The 26166-nt window shown below is 45.0% G+C and overlaps 1 protein-coding gene across 1 annotated transcript in view; it reads right to left on the bottom strand.

Moving 5' to 3' along the window:
- Positions 1-3152: 3152 nt before the first annotated feature.
- RCL1 (RNA terminal phosphate cyclase like 1) overlaps positions 3153-26166 on the bottom strand; it is a 56347-nt gene continuing 33333 nt past the window's right edge. The window contains exons 6-9 of the mRNA XM_027105808.1: positions 23312-23437; positions 19109-19265; positions 13559-13662; positions 3153-3467 (exon numbers count right to left, since the gene is read on the bottom strand). Of these exons, the coding sequence (XP_026961609.1) occupies positions 3317-3467; positions 13559-13662; positions 19109-19265; positions 23312-23437 (538 nt within the window). The 3' untranslated portion in view covers positions 3153-3316. The remainder of the gene's footprint in view (positions 3468-13558; positions 13663-19108; positions 19266-23311; positions 23438-26166) is intronic.

Here is a 26166-nt window from a genome sequence, read left to right as displayed (position 1 = left end):
AAGCTAACTGCCAGCACTGGCCTCACCTAGGAGCCTCCAGACACAACAGACCTAGCGGAATGGCCACCTCACGATCTTTCATCCTAGCATGACAGTGAGGACAGGCACCACGGTGTAACCTAAGTTTTGGGGCTTTTTGGTTGGGTCTGTAATCAGTGATGTCCTTCACCACTTTTTATCAGAAAAGATTAAGACAAACAAACAAACCACGAGGTTCAGCTGCCCTCTGAGGGCAACGTGGATATCAGCAGTGCCTCCTACTGCTCTTTCCCCATCAGCACGTCATGTTGCAATACCCCAGCTTCCCCCTACCCTTATCAACTGTCTTGATGAAGATGGTAAATAATCATGATGGAGGGAGGCTGGCTGGTGTTCACACAGAAGGACGGTGAAAGACAGAAGCAGGGCCTGGTACATGACAGGAAGGCAAAGGCTGTGATTCGGCCACGAGCCCCAAAACATCACAGATGTATATGCCTTAAAAAAAAAAAAAAAATCACTAGTCTCGCTGAACTCAGAGTGGTCTGTCTCTGTCAGCAGAGAGGAGTAGACAGGTCAAGATAGAAAGCGAAGTCCAAAATGCTGGAATCTCCCATCAAACTGCACCAGGGGTAGCTGAACCAATCAGGAGCTAAGCTAAGAATAAGGCAGAGAATGAAGGAGCGGAATGTCACTAAGATGCACCAGCAACTTCTGCCCAAGGAGTGCAATTGCTTCTCTTGGGCACCTGAGAAGGGGCTGGCAGTAGGCTGTTTAAATAAATATTAAATTTGTCCTCCTATTGGCAATAGCATCACCACTACCACTCCAGAAGTAGCTGTGCCAGATGAGGGCTGGGACACTTCCGTGTTTAGAGCAGAGAGGGGCACACGTCCCTTCTACTGCTTGCAATGATCTGCCTGGAGTCTACATGCCACCCTAAACTGACCAACAGTACCATTTCCAGAGCTTGTCCCGAGGGACAGGAAGCCCCTGCAGGACACAGCCAAAGCCACGTGGTCCCTTAGTTCTGTATCTGAGCATGGGCAGATCTGGATTCAAATGACAGCAGCAGTAAATAAAACTGCAGTATGTGTGGCAGGCAGAATTCTCAGATGTCCAAGAATCTGGGCCCTGGCTATTCAAACACTAATCTAGGTACTGCTGTAATCAGATGACCTTAAGATAAGGAGATTACCCTGGTATCACAAGAAGTCAGATTCAAGCATGAGAAGGATTCAATGCCACAGAAGGATTCAGTGCATTGTTGTTGGCTTAAAGATGGAGGGAACCAAGTTGCAAGGAATGCAGGCAGGCTCTATAAGCTGAGAATTGTCCCCAGCTGACAGCCAGAAGCAGGGACCCCAGTCCCACCACCTGAATTCTGCCAACAACCCGAATGCGGTTGGAAGCATATTCTTGCCCAGAGCCCAGTCTGGCTAACACCCTGACATCAGCCTTCTGAGGCCCTAGCCAGAGAACCCAAGCAAGCCTACCAAGACCTCTGACCTACAGAACTGTGAGATGATAAATGGTATTCTTTTAAGTTGCTAAGTCTGTGGTAATTTGTTACACAGCAACAGAAATCTAACACACTACGTAGAGCTCTCAGTAAGTAGAGAGCCACAGTTCAAAATGGCCTGACCTCCCTCAGTGTTAGCCCTTCACCTCCGCATCCTCCCACACCTCCAGACACGAGAGCACAGACTCCTTCTGGACCCCTTTTACTGAAAAAGAAAAGGGGAGCAAGAGAACTGGGGAGGTAAAGACCTTTCCTTACTTCAAAAGCCCACCCTGGGCTTCCCTGATGACGCAGTGGTTGAGAGTCCGCCTGCCGATGCAGGGGACACGGGTTCTGTGCCCCGGTCCGGGAGGATCCCACATGCCGCGGAGCGGCTAGGCCCGTGAGCCATGGCCACTGAGCCTGCATGTCCGGAGCCTGTGCTCCGCAACGGGAGAGGCCACAGCAGTGAGAGGCCCGCGTACCGCAAAAAAAAAAAAAAAAAAAGCCCACCCTAGGTGGAAAACACCATTTGGAATCCTAATAGAAAGAATCAGATATTTCCCCTTCTACCAATTCTGACCCCTTACACACACCACATGTAGCCTCTATTAGTTGCAGACGAAACTACCACAGGTCCTGCACATTCTTGCTGGGGAGGCCTTTACCACAACACTTTCTCGTCATGTGTTCATAGCAAGCAATCTTGAGAGGTGAAGTAATGTCCCCATCTGGAACAAAGAGCAGGCTTGCTGTAAGAGATGGAGTGCCCAAGTGTGCATGTTCCTTGGCTCTGATGCAAACCCCCGGCATGCATGGCATCTACCTGCGGCCCCTACACATCACCAGTGTGGGACTTGGGGAGAAAGAAACCAATTCAAACATGAAGCTCATGCTGCTTGCTGTGCTCTGAGTAATAAAGTTCTTTGTCTCTGACCTGAGATATCCATTTCTTCTGCTAGCATCCATGAAACAGTAATCATCTAACTTATTAGCTTGCAAGTAGGGTGAAATTCTAGACTCTGACACTATTACACTTAGATCTTTTAAATCAAGAGATCTACTATCTTTCCATTATCAATTTCAAAAGAACAAAATACCCTTTTTAAATTTTTCTTGTGGAGATAATAAAATCTACATCACTGGGCTATTGTGGGAATAAAATGAGAAAACACATAGCACACCTGAGATACAGAAAACATCCAATAACTTTCGTTAGATTCCTGCTCTCCCTAGTCACTCATCCTCCCCAAAATCCACATACAATGAACCAGATGGGGAGCAGTATGTCTCCAAGATAGCAGTCCACTCAGAAGACAAGGGATAAAATAGTCTACTACACCAATTTCTGACATTTGCATCACACTGCACTACTCATAAAGGGCTTCCACCCATATTATCTCATTTAATCCCTACACAGAAACCAAGGTTCAGAGAGGTCAGTCCTTGCAGAACGAACAGTAACTCCACAGGTCTGGAAAAATAGCCATATGGCAGAAGCCTGGGGATGTGGGCTGAGGAAGCATTGCTGAAATGCAGCTGTGATGTTGTTCTAGCAGCACGACTGTATCCTGAAGGCACACTCGTCATCCAGGTAAGCCAAGGGAGTTCCCATCAAGAATAGGCCTCCTGAGCAATGTCTGCCCTGGAGAAATGGCTGGAAACCACAAGATAGAGAAACATCTTTATTCGGATATGCTGATGGTTTTCAAATGGAAAATTTTTTAAGTCCTTAATATAAGAGGCCATCCTGTCCTGGATGAACTTGGTCCCTTTGGTTCCTTGGCAGCTTCTGCTGTGTCCAGAGGCCTTGGGGCCTTTCATCTTGTGACAGTGTCACTTGAGGGTCTTGCTGAGGTTGGAGAAGCCAATGCCAACACAAGTCATCAGCACTTTATCCCCTCCCTTGAGTTCTTCACCACATGGCTTGGTTTCAATTTTAAACATAATCTGGAAAAAGCTCTTCAAATGCCGCAAAAATTCTATCCTAAAAAATAAAAATAAAAATTTAAAAAAGGGAGGGAGAAATGAAAAAGGAATTCGGCTTTTAAAAAATTCTTCTCCAGCCTAGAGCTGAAGCTTTTAATTTCCCAGATCAGGAGGAATCACTGAAATTAAGAACTTCTATCAATGCTGATTAAACAGCATTTATTTACAGCCTGCCAGATTCCAAAGATGATTTTAAACAGCTTGCAGAGATGCACACAACGTAAGACAAATTAAATTTAAAAAAAGAAAGGAAAAGATTAGAGGTTAGTCCTACACATGCATTAGAGTGGACATGAATATGGCATTAATCTTCAAGAGGCTCATGCAGAGAGAGAAACACGTGCTTTAATGAGTCACAGTATCATGAGATTAAAACCAAGCAGGGTGACTGCTGCTGATGCTGAACGAGAGAAGTCTCTCTCTCCATTGTTCAATCTCGACAGCCCTTTCATTCATTCAACAAATATTTATTGAGTGCCTACTATGTGCCAGGCACTGTTCTTCATGCTGGAGATATTGCAGTCAACCAAAAATCCCTTCTCTCATGAAGCTTTCAATCTGTATCCTTGAAATATATATATACTTCCTCCATAGTCAGAAATTTAAATAAAGTAAACAAGGCAGATGAGAAGGAAACGTAGGTATAAAATATTTGTGTATATATGGCTGAAGACAATACTAAATAAGGTGGCCAGGGAAGTGCTCACAGTAAACATGCAGAGGAGGTTCAAGGGGCTCTTTCTTGTCATCCCCCTTAAGACAGAGCGATGGCTTCACCCCAAGAGTACCTTGGGAACAGCAATTCCGTGGAAGGACCATGGTACTGGTCTGGCCTAGCAGATTCGGCATCAACCCAGCGAGACTGACCATACGACTCACCTGGAGAGTTCATTTAACAAGCAGATTCCTGAAGGTTTCAATCAATTGGCAACTGGTGGAGAGGAAGTGTCCATGTGGAAGAGCCCAGAATCACAGGCCACATGTCCCCTCCTCACCCCTTACCAAGCCGTGTCTCCGCAGGGCACAGGGGCCAGAATCCTCCCTGGTGATTCATACCAGCCCAGTTTGCGAAACACTGGTTTAGTTAAGAACAGATGATCTGCATATCTTTCTTTTTTTTTTTAACATCTTTATTGGGGTATAATTGCTTTACAACGGTGTGTTAGTTTCTGCTTTATAACAAAGTGAATCAGTTATACATATACATATGTTCCCATGTCTCTTCCCTCTTGCATCTCCCTCCCTCCCACCCTCCCTATCCCACCCCTCCAGGCGGTCACAAAGCACCGAGCTGATCTCCCTGTGCTATGCGGCTGCTTCCCACTAGCTATCTATCTTACGTTTGGTAGTGTATATATATGTCCATGCCTCTCTCTCGCTTTGTCACAGCAATCAGAGAAGAAAAGGAAATAAAAGGAATCCAAATCGGAAAAGAAGAAGTAAAGCTGTCACTGTTTGCAGATGACATGATACTATACATAGAGAATCCTAAAGATGCTACCAGAAAACTACTAGAGCTAATCAATGAATTTGGTAAAGTAGCAGGATACAAAATTAATGCACAGAAATCTCTGGCATTCCTATACACTAATGATGAAAAATCTGAAAGGGAACTCAAGAAAACACTTCCATTTACCATTGCAACAAAAAGAATAAAATATCTAGGAATAAACCTACCTAAGGAGATCTGCACATCTTTAATGAAGTAGTTCAGCAACCTGTGTTTGCTGCCTCCCAATCAAACCATACAAACAGTTCTCACACAGAATGTACATGGAATCACCCGAGGAGCTTTCAAAATACTGATCCTGACATGCAGATCAATGGAACAGAATTGAGAGTCAAGAAATAAGCCCACACACTTGTGGTCAACTCATTCTCAAAAAGGTGCCAAGATAATTCAAAGAGGAAAGAATAATCTCAACAAATGGTGCTTCACACGCAAAAGAATGAAGCTGGACCCTTTACTCACATCACACACAAAAATTAACTCAAAACGGATCAAAGACCTACATGGAAGAGCTAAAGCTATGAAACTCAAAGAAGAAAACACAGGAGTAAATCTTCATGATCTTGGGTTAAGCAATGATTTCTTAGATACAGCATCAAAAGCAGAGTGATAAAAGAAAAAATGGATTAACTGAACTTCATCAAAATTAAAATCTTTTCTGGACACTATCAAGAAAGTGGAAAGACAACCCCCAGAATGGTAGAAAATATCTGCAAATCATTTATCTGATAAGGGTCTGGTATCTGGAACATATAAAGAACGCATACAACTCGATAATAAAAAACCAAATAACCTAATTTTAAAATGAGCTAAGGATCTGAATAGACATTTCTCCAAAGAAGATATGCACATAGCAATAACCACATGAAAAGATACTCAACATCATTAGTTACTAGGGAAACACAAATCAAAACCAACTGAAAGGCTATGATCAAAAAAAAAAAAGATAATAACAAAAGTGTGGGTGAGGAGAAATTGGAACCCTCAAGCACTGCTGGTAGAAATGTAAAATGGTACCACCACTGTGGAAAACAGTCTGGCAATTCCTCAAAATGTTACACAAGGAGTTAGTTACCACATGATCCAGCAATTCCACCCTAAGGTATATACACAAGAAAAATGAAAACATACATCCACACAAAAACTTATACATAAATGTTCATAAGAGCATTATTCGTAACAGTCAAAAAGTACAAACAACTCAAATGGCCATCAATTGATGAATGGATAAACAAAAGATGGTTTATCTGTACAATGGAATATTATTCAGCCATAAAAAGGAATGAAGTACTAATACATGCTACAATATGGATGGACCCTGAAAACATTCTGCTAAGTGAAACAAGCCAGTCACAAAGAACCACATATTGTTTGAGTCTATATGAATTGGACAGAACAGGCAAATCTATTATAGCGACAGAAAGCAGATTAGGGGTTGCCTAGGGCTGGGGGCAGTGAGAGGAATCAGGAACACCTGTGAATGGGCAAAAGGGTTTCCTTCCGGGGTGGTGGAAATGTTCTAAAATTAGACTGTAGTTACATTTACACAACTTTGTGAATATACTAAAAACCCACTGAATTGTACACTTTAAATAGGTAAACTGTGTGGTATGTGAATTATATCTCAATAAAGTTGTTTAAAATAACTATTTTATTTGTGAAGTTAAAAAAAAAAAGAACTGATACATGGCTCCCGTCCTCACACAGTATATACCAAACTAAGTATAAAGCCTACTGCAACGCATCTTCCACCTTCTCCTGTCCCTTTATCCTAGTTAATCTAGTCAAAGGAGGAAAAAGCAAAAAGGGGAAAAGAAAGTCTGAACAATTCCGCATCCTGTCTGCCCGAGATGGGCTAAGAGATGGAACAGTAACTAGCCTGGACAGTAGGAGTCCCGGTGATGACTGCATGCTCACAGAAAAATTCCTCACTTCTTTGCTCTCTCTTCCACCTTGGATTGTGCTACTTCATCTCCATCTTTAAAATAACGTCCCATTTGCCACCTATTCTACGAAGCCTTCTCTAGCCAGTAACCCCTCTGGGTTTCCATAGCATTCTTGGCTCTGCTTATGGAGTCTAATGAAATGCTTACGTGTAAGTGTCTCACAATTGCCCTGGCCCCGCTCTTGGTAAATTATATAAGCACCTCCAGGGCAATGACCTTAACCCATTACACCTGCTAGGCACTATATATAAGGCACTCAGGAATGGGGCACCCAACAGAATGTGGAGGTTAGGGTTTAGGGATACTTTTTTTTTTTTTTTTTTTGCGGTACGCGGGCCTCTCACTGCTGTGGACTCTCCCGTTGCGGAGCACAGGCTCCAGACGCGCAGCCTCAGCAGCCATGGCTCACGGGCCTAGCTGCTCCACAGCATGTGGGATCTTCCCAGACCGGGGCACGAACCCGTGTCCCCTGCATCGGCAGGCGGACTCTCAACCACTGCGCCACCAGGGAAGCCCCAGGGATACTTCTGAGAAATGACTTCAACATTCTTAGCAATTAAGGGAAGTCAATTCTTCCCCTGCTGGCTTTCTCATTTTACTAACCAATTGAAATTTTCAGGTTTTTGCTCTGTCCCAGCCTCACAACCTCCCTAACCCTGCCCTAGGAAAGAAAGAAAACAAACACATCAAAAAAAACCATAGATAAACAGTCCACATCTGTGGGCATAGCTTCCGGCTGGCAGCAACGCAGAAAAAGCCAGCCATCTCACCCACTTGTCTGCATTCTAAGGAGGAAACAGCCTGTTCTCTCTCGCTGCTACTTCGGTTCTAATACAGGCCCGAGGCACGCTCTGCTTCCAGAGCCTCCCCAGCCTACTTCATACTTCACCCTGAATCGTTCAACTGTGCTGGAAAAAGCAGACACCTTCCCCAGCTGGCAGAATTCCTAAGAGGCCGCAGGCTGCCTCTGATCTCTTGGAGAAGGAGGGGAGAAACACAGGCTTGAGTGTGCAGGTCTGCATAGTTGCAGCTTTGGGGTATTTGTAGCCTTTGGAATCGTTAGAAAAAGCAAAGTCAGTTCCACTTTTTACATAATGTTCTGCCAACCCTTCAGCCTGTCTGAGGAAGACTGTGTAAGGACTGAGTTAAGGTACATTTCATGATGCCCGCCACCACCAGCCCCATTCTCCCTAAGTCTCCTGTGGCTGGGATAGCGTAAAGCAACCATGCTCAGAAGCTGAGAAATAACCTCAGGCGATATGAAATACTAACAGTATCCTTAAGAAAATGAAAACCAAACAGAATAAACTCACCCACATCTATATGCAGTTGAACAAAGTCAGGTCCAGGGCTGGTCCGTGTCCTTTTCCACAGCCCCACGCGGCACCGCTGCCCTTTCTTTCTCTTCCAAACACCATACAGTAGACCCACACTTTCTAGACACAGCTCCCCAGCCACAGAGCCAGGCAGAAGAGGCACCCCCGGGACACCGAGGGCAGCTCTGCTCCTCTAGAGATAAGCCCCGCAACAGTGTGACTGGAAGATTCTCAGACTGACCCTTTTAGGCAACTGGGACTCCTGACTTAAGAGAAGTATCCTTAGTGAGCTTTCTTCCCCCAGAACAAAGTGATTTATAACTTTTAAAAAATGAAAAAACAAAAAACCACCAACAACCTACTTTTCCTGAACACCTCCAGTCCATCTGACAAGCAGGTTTCAGAGAATCCTGGAGCACAGAGGTAATTCTTCCTGTGTATTTTCCAAGAGTGGGTTGTTCCCACCACCATTGTTGGTCAACAGGTGAAGGCCACTGGGCTCACAGTCATCTGCCCGTTGGATCCCAACTGCCTGGAACTTGCCAGGTTGCCCGGCCCTGCCCCTTAAAATACAGCCCCTCATACCAGGTCCCCCTCTGAAGCCTGCTAGAGCGTGGTGGTGACGGGGATCACGACGCGCTCTCTCTGGTGGCTCTACAACAACAAACCATGAGAGCGGGCCCCGCCTCCTGCTCCACCAAGCCACCTGGACACTGGGGTCACCTACTTCTCAGATCTGAGGAGTTGCTCTGCAAATTGAGGGGATGGAAGATCTGGGGGTGGGAAGAGAATCTGCTCAACAGGGCTCCCTGTAGTCACGACACGGCATCTTTTAAATATATCGGTGGTACTTTTTCTGCCGAAGAGCTGTTTTCCCAAAGACCAGCTGATCTCTGCTCCAGGAATGAAGTTATTAAACTCCGTTATAAAGGCAGCAGGAAACAGAGAGCCAGGCTGGCTGCACTCTCAGGAGACATGGATACCAGGCCAAGTTCAGCCAAGAACTCACTATGAGCAGGTGACTGACCTCTCTGTCATCTGAAAAGTAAGGATATCACTTGTTTTACCATATGCCAAATATGTCCTGCGGCTCAAAGAGCATAATAAAGGAGACTGGGCTTTGCAGCATTTAAACCATTTCCCAGATGTAAGGTGGCGTGTGCTGTGCTTGCTCCCAGAGAGGAGTTGGGCAACTGAACCCAAAGAGCAGCATCTCATTGATCTTCACATCACTGTGCTACACACTGGGTGAGCCAACTACCCCGATCAGTCCGCGTTTGACAAGGACCCTGGGCTCTCGCTCCCCAGCACGTCACAAAAGTGAAAAGAGGTCATTTATTAAAACTAGAATAAAACAAAGTGACGTAGTTTATTTTAGACTTCCAATGAAAGACAGAAGGAGATCATTTTATGACAATTTGAAACGAGGATTCTGAAAAGATACAGCAGGGCACCCTGGGCTCAGGCAGGGAGGTGCCTGGAGTCCAATAACATGTGTGAAATCCCAGCTTTTACTAAACAGCACAGTGGGTCAGGGAAGCGTGCACTCTGGATGAGACGTCAGAGTCCAAACCCCAGGTGCTGACTGTGTGACCCTGGGCACACGACTTGACCACTCTGTGTCTCAATCCGCTGACCAGTAAAATGGAGTGTACCTGCCTTCACAACTTTACCACCCTTGTGGGGTTATCATGAAACCTGAAAGAGTTCGCGTTTGTAAAGTACGTAAAACAACATCTGGCCCACAGCGAACACTGTTAAGTGTTGTTAAATAAACATCCACTTACAGAATTCTCAGGAACAGTAAATAAGATGTGTGTAGTTTGTTTAGTAATGTAACTGCAGGAAGTTAGTCATAAATTTAAAAATTAGTGGATACAGGGACTTCCCCGGTGGCGCAGTGATTAAGAATCTGCCTGCCAATGCAGGGGACACGGGTTCAAGCCCTGGTCCGGGAAGATCCCACATGCCGTGGGGCAACTAAGCCCGTGCGCCACAACTACTGAGCCTGCACTCTAGAGCCCGCGAGCCACAACTACTGAAGTCTGTGGGCCTAGAGCCTGTGCTCCACAACAAGAGAAGCCACCGCAATGAGAAGCCCACGCGCTGCAACAAAGACTAGCCCCCGCTCGCTGCAGCTAGAGAAAGCCCACGTGCAGCTACGAAGACCCAACACAGCCAAAAATTTTAAAAAACAATAAATAAATAAATAAATAAAAATTTAAAAAATCTTTAAGAAAAATAAAAATTAGTGGATACAGATTTAGATAGATGAGCAGACGGTTTACAGCCGACTTCAGGCCTGAGGTTACCCAAAGCAAGTTTACCAGGCCTCCTGGTGTTCAAAGTGAACTTCACAGGAGACTGGATGTCCGTGTGCGCCCAGCACTGATGGAGCTCTGCCAGGCACACCGCGCTGCTGGGAGAGCTAAGTGCCCGACTGCATTTAAGCCTCGCTCCACCTTCACAAGCCCATGACTTCAGGACCATTCACTTTCTCTGTGGATGAAACTGAGGCTCGGAGATGCCAAAGACCTTGTCCATGGTCTCCCAGTGCTGCAAGGTAGAGCCAGAACTGAAATCCAGATAGGCTGGACTCCAATACCTGTGCACTGGCAGAACGCAGAAAGTTCCGGTCACCGCAGTCTCTGATCATAAACAATTTCTGAAAGTGCTAATTAAGACACTCGTTGATATATACTCCTACTTTCAAATAAAGTATACATCATCCTTAAACTGTAAAATTAAGCTTTTTCAGGGGCAAGGAGAACCACCATCACTACCTGTAAACCACCTAAAACTCCGCAAATTGAAAAGAAACAGATTCTCCACATACCAGCATGTTATCCAATACTATTTTATTCTACTGAAAAAAAACCTCTCTGGCCTTCCCAAAGAATTTCACACATATAGACTTACTTTCTCAAGTAACACAGAAAACCATTACCAGCCACGTCCTGCAGTAAAACAGAGAGGAGGAAAGGGGAAAAACAGAAAGACCCTTATTTTCCAGAAAGGGTTTGAAAGCAACACTGCTAGAAAACACTATCCTGCTTAATCCCAGTGCTCTGTAAATAGACATTTAAAAAGCTATTTATACAAATCAAAACATGCAAACTGCCAGAAAAAATACATTTCTTTAAACCAAGGAGGGTCTTGCTTCTGGTTTTCTTCAGAAATCTGAGGTTACAGAAAGCAGATTTTTATGATTTTAATTGCACATAAAAATACGTGTGATATTATGGTCTCCAAAGCTCTTGAATCCAACTAGGATAAGCTGTTCCCTCACCATGATCATCCTGACTGTGGATTCTGTCCTTTTTACCCTTAACTGTATGCAAACGCACGATGATAATTTTGCCTGTCCTGGAGCACGCCTATTTCTTCCCGCCTTTGCCCTTCATCTCTTTGGGCTTCTAGAGCTTTCCACAATGATTAAAGGCAAGAAGGGTCCCAAATAGATACAGCTTTCAAAAAGAAACTCCCTCCTCCTCCCTTGCGCTAGCTTACTGAAAGAAGGGAGGCTGCCCTTTCCAAGCCCCTGGCCGCCCCTCTTGCAGGAAACCCTGGGGGGGCAGGTAATCCAGAGGAAGACTGTCCTGCAAGTCCCAGCCCCAGGGCTCAAAACACAAAATTTTGTAATTTGTCCCACTCCTGTAAAGCTCCATTCAGAGCAGACCACTTTGTTTTCCCAGGAGATGTGTAATTTTAGGCAAGGTTTCTGGAAGACAAGACACTGCAATTAATGTTTGGTAAGGGGGTGTGTCAAGGACACAGGAACTTTTAAAAATGTCCAGTCACATCTTGATGGTCTCCACAGAGTTTGCTGACTTAAAAAGATTATACAAGGCCCTGTAGCCAAACTGAAAAAAAATCTCTAAAAGCAAAAAAAAAAAAAAAAAAAAAAAAGTCAAGGAAAAATAAAAATATACATTCCATTTTTCACATAATGTTCTGCCAAACCCCATGCCCCACGACCACACACATTTCTAGACACCGCCTCATGCTGCCCGAGCAGCCAGGCCTTCTGCTGCCCTGAAGCCAAGGCTGGGAAAGCAGCAGCCATGAGACCAGCTAAGAGGGTGAAGGGCACTGTGGCAGCCACACGGCTGTCAGCCACTTGCAGCAAACTCGCTGGGAAGCCAATCTCTACACTTAAGGTGCCATGCACCCAGCCCTCACCTCCTCTCCAAGTGCCTTAACTACAAAGTCTCTCTGGGCAATGTTGATTCCTGATGTCAGCATGCCACTTAGGATTACTCAATTTCAGGTTTCCTGTCCTGTGAAATACTTTACACAAGTTATAGGGAGATAGTGTGGTCCTCACCAGTTTCCTGCTTTCAGTCTTCCCGCAATGCTAACAACGTATTCTCTTCCATTTCCTTGTTCCAAAAAGCCTTCCACCACCAACTTACAGAAAAAAAAAAAAAAAAAAGCCTCCAAAAGGATCTCCTGGTCTCTACACTCCCAGCTCCCGGGTCCAATGGTACACTGCCCCCTCTACAGTGCCCGCCCCTTTCTCAATGTGATGGCACCACCATTCTTCAGTTATCACAGTACTGTACCTTTCAGATATACAGCATCGGTACCATGATAACCGAAAAAGGACAGTTCAGTCTCATATCTACCTGAATATGTCCTCGAACCCAAGGCCCATTCCCTCCGCCAGCTTCCCACCCACAGGTGGCCACAGAATGATCTTCAAGTATATAGACACATGTACAGAGATGTCAGTGCTCAAACAGGCTGTTTCACAGCAACCTCACTGACTATCAACAGGAGTGCTTCTTTCACTGTGCTGTTTAGAATTCAAGTCTTCTGAGGACCTGCTCTTTTTTGGAGAATGCCTGCTTTAATACCCCAACAGTCAACCTCTGATAACATCTCATGGCCTCAAACTCACCTCTGCATTTCCCTCCTAGTCCAGTGGCGTTACTATGGACTTTGCCTCTTGGAAAAAAAGGCAGTCCTTTTTGCTAAAGCTAGGAAAAAGAGGGATTTTTAAAAACTAACAATAAAACCCAAGCTATAACAGAAGCAGGAGTTTACCTCCAAAATGGAAACAATATCTAAAGCACAGACAGAACTGTCTAGTATAGATCACGCAGTTTTAATGACACAGAAATGACAGATGGGAAGGAAGAAACTGCAGGAAAGAAAGGAAAGCAAAATCCTTGTTAAACGCCAGATGAAAGCGACAACCTCCAGCGCATTTAAGGATCAGCATAATCAGGTGGGAACAGGATAGTGCTCATCATTTTGTTCGACTGGAGGATTAAACTGGACAGCATAAGGGGGCTGAAAGAAAACAACTCACGTGTAGGGAGAGAGTGGTCCGAGAAGGACTTTGGAAACATCCTGCTGTCCAAGGGTCATGAGTAACAGAGCCAGGCTTTGGTTGGTCGAGTCCACACATCCACCCTGTAAACACAAACACTTTAAGGATTAATCATTGTACCAAACCAGATAATGGGAAACCAACAAAACAGAGGGAAAAAAAAAAAACAGACACAGATGCCCAGAGTATCAGAACCACAGAAGAGCAGACGGCAAAATTCAAGCAATAATAAAACAGAATAAGTGTCTTTTAAAGAGTTATCCTCATATCAAGTAACTGTAGGGGGTTAAACTAACAGTTAATCAAAACAATTGTAAGAGCTGAGACTATCAGAATGAATAGACATTTAAGTTTACCGAGGTATATCTAGTGAAAAATGAAACTTTGCCTTTGTAATTAAAGCCATAGCAGGACATAAAAGCAAAAAAGCATAATCATTTACAGGCAATGCATAATTACCAAGGGTTAAGTAAATGACATTTCTACTTATTTCATCTGTCATAGAACACCACAGCTAATCTGACATGAGAGGACCTTTCCCTTTCAAGGGTCTTACCTACAACACATTCGATGACATTCAGAAACTGCCTGCCATATCACTTTAGATTCCCCTCTTTAACCCTTCCTGTGTGCCTTAGAACTGGAGAACTGTTCAGACCAGATCCCTCCATTCTTATTATTTATGCATTATGTTCTCCCATTTTCCCTGCTCTTCCAAATCAATAAGCAGGACAAAATTCTCTTCAAAAACTTTCTCCTGAAGTACAACTGCTTTGGTTGCCTTTCTTCTTTCATTCTCGAATTTTTCAACCACTTCAGCCATTCTGCTTCTGCTTGATGCAGGCATTACTGCTGCTTCCATTTGTGCCTTGAAGAATGTCTTTATTTCAGATCATCCTCTCTGGGATAACTTTATTTACAACAACTTAAATTTACACTGTACATACTGAAAGCAGGATGACCTTGAATGTCTACATACTTTGCATATTTCACAACAAGAAATCCAGTTTCTAACCATGGCACATCACTGTTCAAGGCTAGACTCTCCCAGACTTGGAATGGGATAAGTGGTCACCCACTGCTGCTTACGTGGGTACACCTGTCTCCTTTTTTAATGCACGTAGGGTAGGGAATAAATTGATTCTCAGGTACAGACACTCATTCTCTGCTGTCAGACTTCATTGAGGACAATGGAGTAGGAAAATCAGAAATGGATCCTACTGCCAGCCTTTATGAAACCTACTGCTCTTCCTCATCTACCTGAGTTAATAAAGGACAATAGTTATCTCATTTAGCAAATTTTAGGACGAGCGGAGTTCCAGCACATATATTTCCATCTAAACGGAAAACCTGACCCATGGAGAATAAAAGAATATATAACAAAATATATTAATATAAGATTTAACAAAACTATTTGTTTTATAGAACTTGCTCCTTTTCATAAGACTGCCTAAAATTAAACTGTTCTCTTCAGTCTCAGCTTCCTAGCACTATGTTGCTATTCTGCTATTCTCAATTGATTTTTTTTTTTTTTTTTTTTTTTTTGCAGTACGCGGGCCTCTCACTGTTGTGGCCTCTCCTGTTGCGGAGCACAGGCTCCGGACGCGCAGGCTCAGCGGCCATGGCTCACGGGCCCAGCCGCTCCGCGGCATGTGGGATCCTCCCGGACCGGGGCACGAACCCGTGTCCCCTGCATCGGCAGGCAGACTCTCAATCACTGTGCCACCAGGGAAGCCCTCAATTGATTTTTATTATGTACTGAACCAAGATTTTTACTGCAGTAAATATATTAGGGTCTGTGTACAGGATACAACAGAGGAAGTGGTGGGGCCGCCCGGACAGCAGGACACAAGCCTTGTGCAAAGTAGCTTCAATCTCATTACAAAGACAAAATATGAGCAGGAACCAGTAACAAGTGAAGGTGAAGACGAAGTTACGCGGCAGCTGGGGGCTGTGGGCACCGGGACTGCCAAGGTGGTGCGAGAGGGGTTGTCACTCCCCTGGCACCACAGGGAGGCTTTGGGGAGGTGGGGACTTGAGCTGGCCCTGGAGCGATGAGCAGGGTTTGGAGAGGGAGGAAGAGCAGGAGGAAGGGGGAGATACAACCCAGGGCCGGCAAGGACCAGCCAGGAGGCCAGCCTGAGAGTGGCTGTCTGCTCTCTGCGGAGAAGTATGCGGAACTGCAGGGATAAGGTGGAGTAGGCAGACTGAGGTGGGGCTTTTCTAACTGGGCCACGGGTTTTGACTCTATCCTGGGGAAGTGAGAAGCTGGTGAAGGTCTCCGAGCACAGGAGTACCAAGATCAGATCGCAGCTTTAGGGGGAGATTTAGGCTGAAGAGGATGCTGGAGAGGGTATGGAAAGGATTTCCCCTCTGCAAGTAGGGAGAGCCAGTACCTATATCGGGGGAGGGGGGAACGGAAGGGAGGAGGGTGGGAGATGGGGGCAGAGAGAAGGATAGGAAAGGGCAGTTCCAGAAAGCCTGGGACAGAATCAAGAGGGCTTGGTAACTGATGAGACAAAAATGGAACAAGAGGAATTAGATCAGAGGATTAAAACTCTGGCATAAATAAACGGTACCAAAGGGGATGGATTTTTATTACTTATTTAAACCATGTCACATCACAGACTTACAAAGAATTATAAAAACTGCATGCATTTTCATCCTTTTAGAAATTAAAGATCACAGACACACACAAAAGAAGTTTTCTTAATGACTTAAAACAAAAAACTCAGTCCAGCCACTACTGAACGGTTTAAAGCAGAACTTAACTAGAGTAAAGAAAAAGTAAACTAAAATAACCTAATCCAGATTACATGTTTTCGCTCTTGGGGACTGGTGGACTGTGCTTTCACCCTGAGGCTTTTACTCTGCCATTTACGGAGATACAAAACCCATATTCCAGCTGTGTCCGGGGGCTCCCACTGGGCTATCCTGTAATAGGATATACATCCAAATCCCCCAGGTCCACTGGAAAGAGAGGGATGTGTCCCCACAGTCAGAGAGAAGGCCTGCCGGCCACCCCAGGACCAAGGCAGGGAAACCTGCATGAGTCAATAGCAGCTGAGGGACCCACATGTGTCTCCAGCAGTCTTTCTTCACAAATATCTAGATGACAAACTTCCTGAACTGAGTAACTGGCACGGCAACCTCTTGGTCATTTACTCCATTTACTCCCAAATTTTAGTTACTATCCATCTTTCAAAAATCACTAAATTTAGCATCAAACATTGGAAAGACTTTGCACTGGAAAAGCTGAGGCCAGATCTTGACTGCTCAAGAATTATTAGAACATATTTCCTCGCTCAGAGGGATTTCTTGTGATAGACTATTTCCTCCCTCCACTATTTCCTAGCTGAATGGTGAGTAGAGGGAATGAGGTCTCTCTACTGAGGACACAGTTATAGGTCCTTTGTCTTCCATTTAATTAGATAGACACTAAATAAGCTGGAAATTTTAATGAACTTTGAAACAGTTCATTCCTACTTGCTCCACCTTGTGACCAATGAGATATTTTCAAAAATGCTGACTTTGATCAGGGGAGTAGACTGTGGCAATAAGCTGTTTTCCTTAGTGAGGCCTGTGCAGGGATCAATATCCATGACCCAGGCATCACCTTGCCACACTGATTAATAAATTACAGTGGCAAAAGGAAGAATTAAAGAACAAAATCACCACTGTACCAGCCTTACTGATTTTATTTCACTGGGCTCACGTGTGATTTTTGTGACTTTAAACAGAGCAAAACTTCCTAGAAGACTTCAGGAAAGAACCACAGAGATGTTTAATAACTGAGAATAAATACACAGATAGTACAGAGATGAAAAGCTCTTCAGCTCTTCAGCTGGAGAAGAAAGACAATTTACAAACACTCTACACCATCCAATAGCGAATCACCCAGAGTACAGTCGGCCCTCCACATCCACAGTTTCAACCAACCACAGATTGATTTTCAATTTCAGATGACTGACTCAGCGGATACAGAACCTGTGGATACTGGGGGTGGGAGGGGGGGACGGGGGGCGGTGGGGGAGTAATGAAACACAGACTTGAGCATCCAGGGATTTTGGTACCCACTGGGGGGAGGAGGGGTCCTGGAACCAATCACCTGTGGACACCAAGAGATGAGTGTATAGTTCTTGCTAGTGCTCAGTTTAAGAATGTGGGCCCCAGTGTGCCTCCACAGCAGAGGACTGAACATCCCTGGAGCCTGTCCTGGATTCTGCATGTCAAGGAAAAGGTTTCACCTTCCTGAGGTGCAGACTAACAGAAATCTTGGAGACAGGTTTGTGACGCTCCTCTAACCAAGTATACGGGATCTTAAAGAATGAATTTTCAGGCAGCTTATTTCTCCTGCCATCATCTTTCCTTCTCTTCCAATTTCCTCCTTGCTTATTTTGGGTCGCCTCAGCTGTCCCTGGGAAACAGAGTAAAGTGTGTGTGTACATATGTGCATGTTGCTCTTATGGATCAACAGAGAAAAAGGATTGTAGCAACTGAGGGGACAGGCTTGGCCAGACTGGTCTACGCCGTGTCCCACCAGTAGGACAGCAGAAGCAAAATGGTAATCAGTGCAGTCTTGTCCTCAGCATCATGTCATCTTTTCTTTGTCCCCTCTTCCCAAGCCCCTACTGTGCTCTGACACAGGCTGGCCTTCCCTAGACACTCTTCTATGTGCTCCCAAGCACCCTACAAAATCAAGCCTGTTGACACTGTTTTCTATCTGAATTAAACGTCACACACAAATCCAGGTTTCCAGCTTCTCTTGAAAAATCTGAAAAGAATGAGCCCCCATCCCCCTATGGCAACGACACGGGGCTGAGAGAAGGTCCCTGCTTTGCTCCAGGGGATGTGTGCTCTTCAATTGGCCAATCACTGCCTAACCTGCTTCATTTTTCACCTTCTCTCTCCTGTATGACTCTGTTCCAGTTCTCTGCCCTCCCAATCATTAAAACTTACCTGCCAGGACTTCCCTGGTGGCGCAGTGGTTAAGAATCCGCCTGCCAATGCAGGGGACACGGGTTCGATCCCTGGTCCGGGAAGATCCCACATGCCGCGGAGCAACTAAGCCTGTGCGCCACAACTACTGAGCCTGCGCTCTGGCGTCCACGAGCCACAACTACTGAAGCCCATGCACCTAGAGCCTGTGCTCCGCAACAAGAGAAGCCACGGCAATGAGAAGGCTGGGCACGGCAACGAAGAGCAGCCCCCGCTCGCCACAACTAGAGAAAGCCCGCGTGCAGCAACGAAGACCCAACGCGGCCAAACATTTAAAATAAATAAATTTATATATTAAAAAAAACTTACCTGCCATATGTAACAAACCAGTGGGGCTGGGCCTCTGCTCACTGACTAGTTTAGCCAATCCATTAAGCTAGTTAATGCTAAACTGTCTAAAGGGTAGGAAGAGGCTAACTCCTTGACTGAAGCCCTTAAAAGAGGAAGAAAGTTGCTAACGAATAAAAGTGACAGACAAAGAACTGCTTCCTGATGGCTCCTCTCCCGGACCTGCAGAAGCAGAGGACATACCCTATGGATTTCTTCGAGGAGCAGCTTGGCACAGTTCCTGCCGAGGTCCTCGGGAAGCACCGCTGCCCCCTGGCCCTGGTGGTTGGAGACAAGTTCAGCGCTGAGGAAGGTGCCATTGGTGGTCTCAGCGACCAGCCACAGTCCAAAGCCCGGAGACCTGAGGATTCAAAGGCACAGACACTGAGTAGCACACGAAGTGGGGTTCACATTCACCAGTAAAAAGAGAAGACAAACATCTTTTTGATGGCATTCTGTCTGGTCACATCAGGTCTTATTAGAGTCCCTCCCAGCTCACACTGGACATATACATGACACAGTGAGGGCACACACGTGACAGAACCAAAGGTGATGCAAATTTTGCATTGCTTTTCTTTTCAGCCCTCCCTTCCCCTAGCTCTCCCTTACCTTTCCCCACTCACTACATTGTAAAACATCCTGCTGTGAGAGTTTGTAACAGTCAACATATAGAGGCCCTAGTTTCTGAGGTAGGGGCTCCACACTATTCTGCAGAGTAAATAATACCATCCCCACCTTACAACTGAGGAAATGGACAAATCAAGCGACCTGCACCAAGTCCATACAGCTAGAAAGAGACTGAGATGCACTTCAAACACAGATCTTCCAGACTCCAAAGCCCTCGCAAGTTCTCCACCACGGCACTCGCTCAGCCCTCAGTCACAACCAGCCCAGAAGTACAAGCAGCCTGGAGACCATCTGATTATAGCTCTCCTTGAGAGACAGCAGGCTGTTCCCCCGTGATGAGAAATACCACACGAGGAGAAAGGGCCTAGAGAAGGCACACTTTTATGTTTTTGTCCCCAAGGGACATCTCTAACTCAGAATTCACTTAATATGATCAACAAGCCAGCACCATGCTCTCGCCTGTGTGTTTCAACCACCAACAGCCAGACCTTAACAGCCACACCTCTCCAGGACCACAAATGACTCACGTACGTGTACATCCAACAAACATTTGGGGGAAAGCTTCCACAGACCCGGGAACTGGGGCGCCATGGTAAGCACAGGAGTCCCTGCTCTCAGGAGGCTTAGTGAAAACCAGTTGGGTGCAAAACAAAATCAGTCCACAAACAATAAAAATAAGCATCTGTCCACAAAATTTCCAGATTTGACACCTCACGTCTACCTTGCGCGGTGCCTCTTAAACACACACAGCTGACCCTTGAACAACACGGGTCTGAACGGCACAGGTCCACTTATAGACTTTTTTCACTAAATACGTTCTACAGCACTGCGTGATCCTAAGTTGGTTGAATCCGAGGATGTGGAGGGTCAACGGCATTAAGTCCCACGCAGGCCTCTGACTGCGGGGAAGGTCAGCACACCTAACCCTAGCGTTGTTCCAGGGTCGACTGTACCTACTTTCCAGCAGTACACTCCACATGCAAGCACAACACAGCTTTAATAAAGCCTCCTTTAACACAATCCAACATACATATTCATGAAGCACTTTCTATGCATCTAGCACAAAACCAGCCAAAGTATTTGTTTCAGAAAAACGACGCATAAAATTTATGTTTCAAATGTACTATATATGAGCTCACAATAGGGAGGAACTATACTGGTCAGTCCTTAATTTCTTTTAAAAAAAAGTGATTGTCTATGTAGCCAAGGATTAATAACACCTGCCAAGGCAAGAGGGTGCAGTGAGAATGCCGGTTCCAGGGCACTCTGAGTCACACTTACAATCTAACACCGTACCACCAAGCATCATCATGGGACATTTAAAGCACAATCTCAAGTTGCTGATGAGTCACTTGACCAGGAGGAGGGATTGGGCACCCAGCTCATCAGTAGAGGCTGTGGCATGCCAAAATAAAGAGGAGAAAATGCAGGGAGATAAGCCACCATCACTGCTCTAACCCACTTACACGCATTTCCTAAGAACTTCTAAACTTTTCCATGCATGTGAAATTTTTGAGGCGTGTGTACTTATTGCAATGAACTTCATATTTAATCAAGACCGTTCCATTTGATATTGTATTTGTTTTACAGAAAACAACACAATAACATATTAAGCTCTATGTACTCTACACCAATCCCCACCCCGCCCACCAATTTGGGGTATGTGTTTTATCAGGCCTATTTCAAGTTATGCTGACAATGTAGTTGATCACCAGTGACCTCACTGAAGATGCACATTGGTACAGTTTGCAAATGACAGCCTCCAAAACTTTCCAACTGGTGAGGGACTAGATTTTTCATGACTGAGAGATGACTGTGAGAATCAAAATGGGACCACACTGGACAAATGTGCACTGGACAAAGAGCTGGCACAGCCCACCGAAAATTGCTGGCCACCAAGGTTCCAAGCCATGGCCACACGTAACTCTCACTCCCAGACTTCAATAAGCCTAACTTACGTGGATACTTCACTGAATTAGAAGAGAATACCTACCCATGACTTTATAATTTCATAATGGAGAATGAAGATCACCGTTAGTCAACTGTAGCTTGAGATTTAGAAAACGGAACACAAACTTAACACCATGCATTGGTTTTAGAGGTAAATTTTAAAGTGGAGCTTGGAGTTGATAACACAAGGCTACATTATGCCCACATCTCCATCCACGTGTGAGCTTCCTACTCATTATTAGCAAGTATGCGCCTTGACCAGCACTAGGGTCCGCTGAGTCGATGGCATTATAAAAAGCCACACTCTAGCTGGAGGCAGCATGGCCTTCAGGTCTGCTCTGCTTCTGTGTAGAGTGAGAGGCCGGACGACAAGGCACTATCGAGTCAGGCCATTCAGACAGCTGCTACCGCTACCTATCCTCCCCCATCCCTCGTAATCCCCTCTCCCCAGAAAACAGCTGACACATAGTTCCAGGCCTGTGGCCAAGAAGAGAAGAGAAAGGAAATAACGGCATTAGCAGCTACCATTTCTGCTGCACCTACTATGTGCCAGGCATTGCACTGGTGGCTTACATATGTGACCTTTTCATCTTTACAGTAACCTAGGGATGCAGTTGTTATCACTCCCACATTATGAATGAGGAAAACACTGATGGTATTTGAGCAATACACCAAAGGTTTGGGACCATCACTGACGTTTCCAACTCCCAGAAAAAGGGCCAGCTCTGCACACAAACCATTTCCCAACTCTAACCTCTGACATCACCACCTCTGTTGCTCTGGACTATGAGCCACCGCTGCATTTCTGAAGAGTCACCTGCATCTTTCCCTTGGGCTTCATGAAGGTCTGAGATCCCATAACACACTCACCCCTCCTTTACCCTCTTTTTCCTTCTTTTCCTGAAGTTAAAGAAAGTTCAGACAGAAGAGCTATGAAAAAGGATGAGCTGTGGTACAACTTAGGAAAAAACTGATTTTTTATCCCACAACAGTCAGTCTCTGATGTTCTTATTTTTAGAAGACACAACCTGAAAACTTCAGATTCAAAGTGTAAAGATATTGTCATTCACGTCGAAATGGTTAGGCAAAAACAAAGAAAACCCACACACAAGGAAAGCAAATTTGGCAAAATATTCATTGTTAACTACAAGTAGTAGGAATATACAAGTGTTCGCTGTATTATCCTTTCAACGTTTCTGTATACTTAACATTTTCATAATAAAAAATTAGGTTTTAATTGCTTCCCTAACTCGCTGGTTTCTAAATATACAACCAAAGCCTAAAACAGATATTTTCATTACACAGATCATCATTAACTTTTTATTTTCTAAAGTAAGGTCTTCTGCAAAGGCTCTAACTAAACCAAACTCAAATCTGCAATAACAACTTTCTTTGGCTCTAGGGGTGTTTTTCCCCTTGATGGAGAGAGAAGCCGACTGGCACTTAAACCAACAAAGGATTTTTTCCCCTAAACTGTTATTCACACAGGATGGAAGAACTTGTTTACTTTAATTTTTTGTGGGAACAGAGGACAGATGGGATTTAAAGCTTGCGGCACTGTTTATTAGTAGCTGGGCTTTAATTCCCCTAGGCTGGCGTCTCAACCCCTCATCACCCAGCACTGGGCACCGTGACGCTTTCCATGTGATAGGTGCTCAAAAGATGCCTGTTGCTGACAATGGTGGTAAGTTGGAAGGAAAAAAACTGTGAATCATTCTTCCTCTGGCTGCCCAACCTCAGAGCTGGCAACTTTAGCTTCAATCAGACCAGGAGTATGACAAAGGCTAGGGTGGCTAGGGGATTAGGCTCCAAAAACGCACAGACACTTACCTCCCAGAGTTGACTCCTTTCATGTGGTCTGTGTAAATATAGATATCGGGTATAAACTTGTTGAGGATGCTCCTTGCAGAATCCACAATCCTGTTTGCCATCTGAGGTGATACGCGTACCGAATACCTGCAGCCTGGAGTTAAGGGTGTCATTCTGCTTGGACTCCACAACAGAGAAAAGTCAGTCATAAAGCTAGCGAATATTTATAGAACTGTCATAACAAACTGGGACTTCTAATCCATTCTATTCTCCACCTGTATTTAATTACTTAACTTTGTAGTATCATAACTTAATTTTTACATTATTCTTTTTATTTATTATTATTGTATTGTTATATAATTTTTTGTATTGTTATAAAAAGCCCTCGGTGAAAAACATCTAAACAATATAGACACTTGGAAAGTATAAAATAAAAGCTGTCAACCCTGCTCTAGACTGCCTACCCATCCCTCCTCCCCTAGAAATGGTTCACCTCAATTTTGGAACAAGTAAAGGCAATTGCCCCCCTGTAGGGCATGAGCCAGGCTCCCTCTGAAGTATTCTCTGACCATCCCCACTGTTGTAACCATTGAGTCTTTCTCTTAGGAACCTAAGGCCAGAACAGACACCACACTCGGACTGACCTGGGCCCCTGTGTGTCCCAATCCACCCCCTGGTAGGCTGACAGGAAAGGCAGAAAAACATTAGTGAAAGAGCATAGTGGGGCTGTTTATAAAGGTATAAACAGGTTTTTGTGTTTAACTTAAGAGCCTACTTTCAGTTACTTAAGTGTTGATGATTCTATTTATGGATGATACAGGCTCCTCACAACTGCTACCCTGTGGTCAGAATATTAGTAATTAGCACTTTTACAACAGGGCACCCTCAGAAAGGAAAGGAGAAAGATATTAGCAACTCAAATGAAAAGGTTGGTGCTTGAGAAAGTGGAAACTATTACCTAAAATTAGACTTTGTTACAGAGACTGGCTCTCCCCAATTCCACCTACCAAATAAAAAGTAAGTATGTACTAAGCACTTCCGATGTTCACTGTACGGTCAAGGGGCAGCTGTGTATGTGGGACGAGGGGCTACCAAAAACAGAGAAGTAACAACATGTGATCTTCCCACTACTCTGACCCAAACCCCATGCAGCAAGTCCAACAGGGAAAATAAGGTGTGTAGTCTGCCCAGCCTCGCCCAACTGTTCGAAAATTCCTGTCAATAACACATTTAATTTTCATTTGAGCTGCAGAAGCAATATGCTCAGAGACTGAGCAAAGAATTTGACTGGCATCTGGCTCCCCTTTCTGACCCATCCTGAACATCCACAAAAGATCCAGCTTCCTCATGCTAGGGAGAATCTCCCAGTAACTCCGGGCCCTCCCAGATCTTGAGATTGGACCCCCTAGTCTGCTCGGTGTTCATCCCCAAACCGACACCACCACCCCCAGCTCCACCAACCAAAGTGTTCAAAGCCTTCGGCCTGATCTGCCTGCCTTCATTCTTCAACCCAGAGTTCCCCCCTCTCCTGAAATCCTCCGGGCAGCACCAACTGTGGCCTGCACTTGAACTTACCACACGTCTCCCTTCGTATACACTCATGCTGTCCTTGCTCTTCGATGAGACCGCACACTCCATAAGGAAAGGGGCTCTACTTCTGTATCCCTCACAAGTCTCTAATACACTACTTTTGTACTCAGAAATGCTCGATAAATATTTGACTTGACTCAAAGGACAAACCCGAAATGAGGAAAGAGCAAAGAGGGATTTTTCAATACACACACAGAGCCCAGTTACATCACCACCTCTTCTGTCCAGAATGTACTTTTGACCACAGGCAGCTTAGACAAACAGTCCCAGGTCTCATACCCTTTGGACCAGGAGGGTGCTATCCTTCTGAGGTCTGAAGCTGCCCACCCTGTGTGGGAAAATACAGATGTCGTTATCCTGACACATAAGCCCACAGCATTCATGTCTTCCAAAGTTCTTTCAGGTACATGATCATCTTATTTTATGCTCATGGTAACCCTGAGGCAAGGGCCACATATTCCTGGTTCCAGGGCTCACACTTAGGACAGCTGGGTCACGGAACTAAGATTCAAAATTAAACAGATCCGAATTCCCAGAGACAACCTTCTTCCCCCACCCTTCCAGGGATGTGGAAACCAGATGGCTAACAACAGTGCTAATGAGGGCCAGTGGAAGCATATACTAGAATTCAGGCAGTGGAGTAAAGAAGGAAAGGGACTTTAAAGCCGGCTGCCTCCCAGAGTCATTATGGAGCTATCTGGCTTGGTGTGGAGGCCCTACCATGATTGGCTAAGGGTTCTAGAATCAGATTATCTGTGTTAAGTGTCAGCTCCAGCAAACTGCATCATTCTGGGACTAATGTGCTATTCTTGGTGCCTCTACCTCTTCATCAGTAAGAAAAGGATAATCATAATACTCTCCTCACAGGGTCTGGAGGCTCAAATGAAGTAATGCGCGTAAAGTGCTCAGCGGTGCCTGGTGTGTGGTCGGAGCCCAGTGGATGTCAACTATTGCTTTTCCTACTGGTAGTCCAAGATTCAAATCCCAAAGCAGAGGTTCTTTCCTCTCAGGAGTAAGAGACCTCTCTGAGAATCTAATGAAAGCTATGAACCCTCTCTCAAGAAACACGTGAACACATAATTTTGAAGACAATTTTGGGGCATGGTGAATGTCCTGAAGGCCATTTATGAGTACCACACTGAGAACTCATATCCAAGAAACACAAGTTCATGGCTACAGCCCACATGGAACTCCTGCCCTTCACCCTCCCTGGTGTTACAAGTCGGAGAAAGCTAAGGGGTGTGTGTGTGTGTGTGTGTGTGTGTGTGTGTGTGTGTGTGTGTGTG

Source organism: Aethalodelphis obliquidens, unplaced genomic scaffold (assembly GCF_003676395.1).
Source record: "Aethalodelphis obliquidens isolate GAN/ISIS:26980383/991018 unplaced genomic scaffold, ASM367639v1 scaffold7, whole genome shotgun sequence".
NCBI classification, from domain to species: Eukaryota; Metazoa; Chordata; class Mammalia; order Artiodactyla; family Delphinidae; genus Aethalodelphis; species Aethalodelphis obliquidens.
This window is presented reverse-complemented; position numbering and strand designations above follow the sequence as displayed.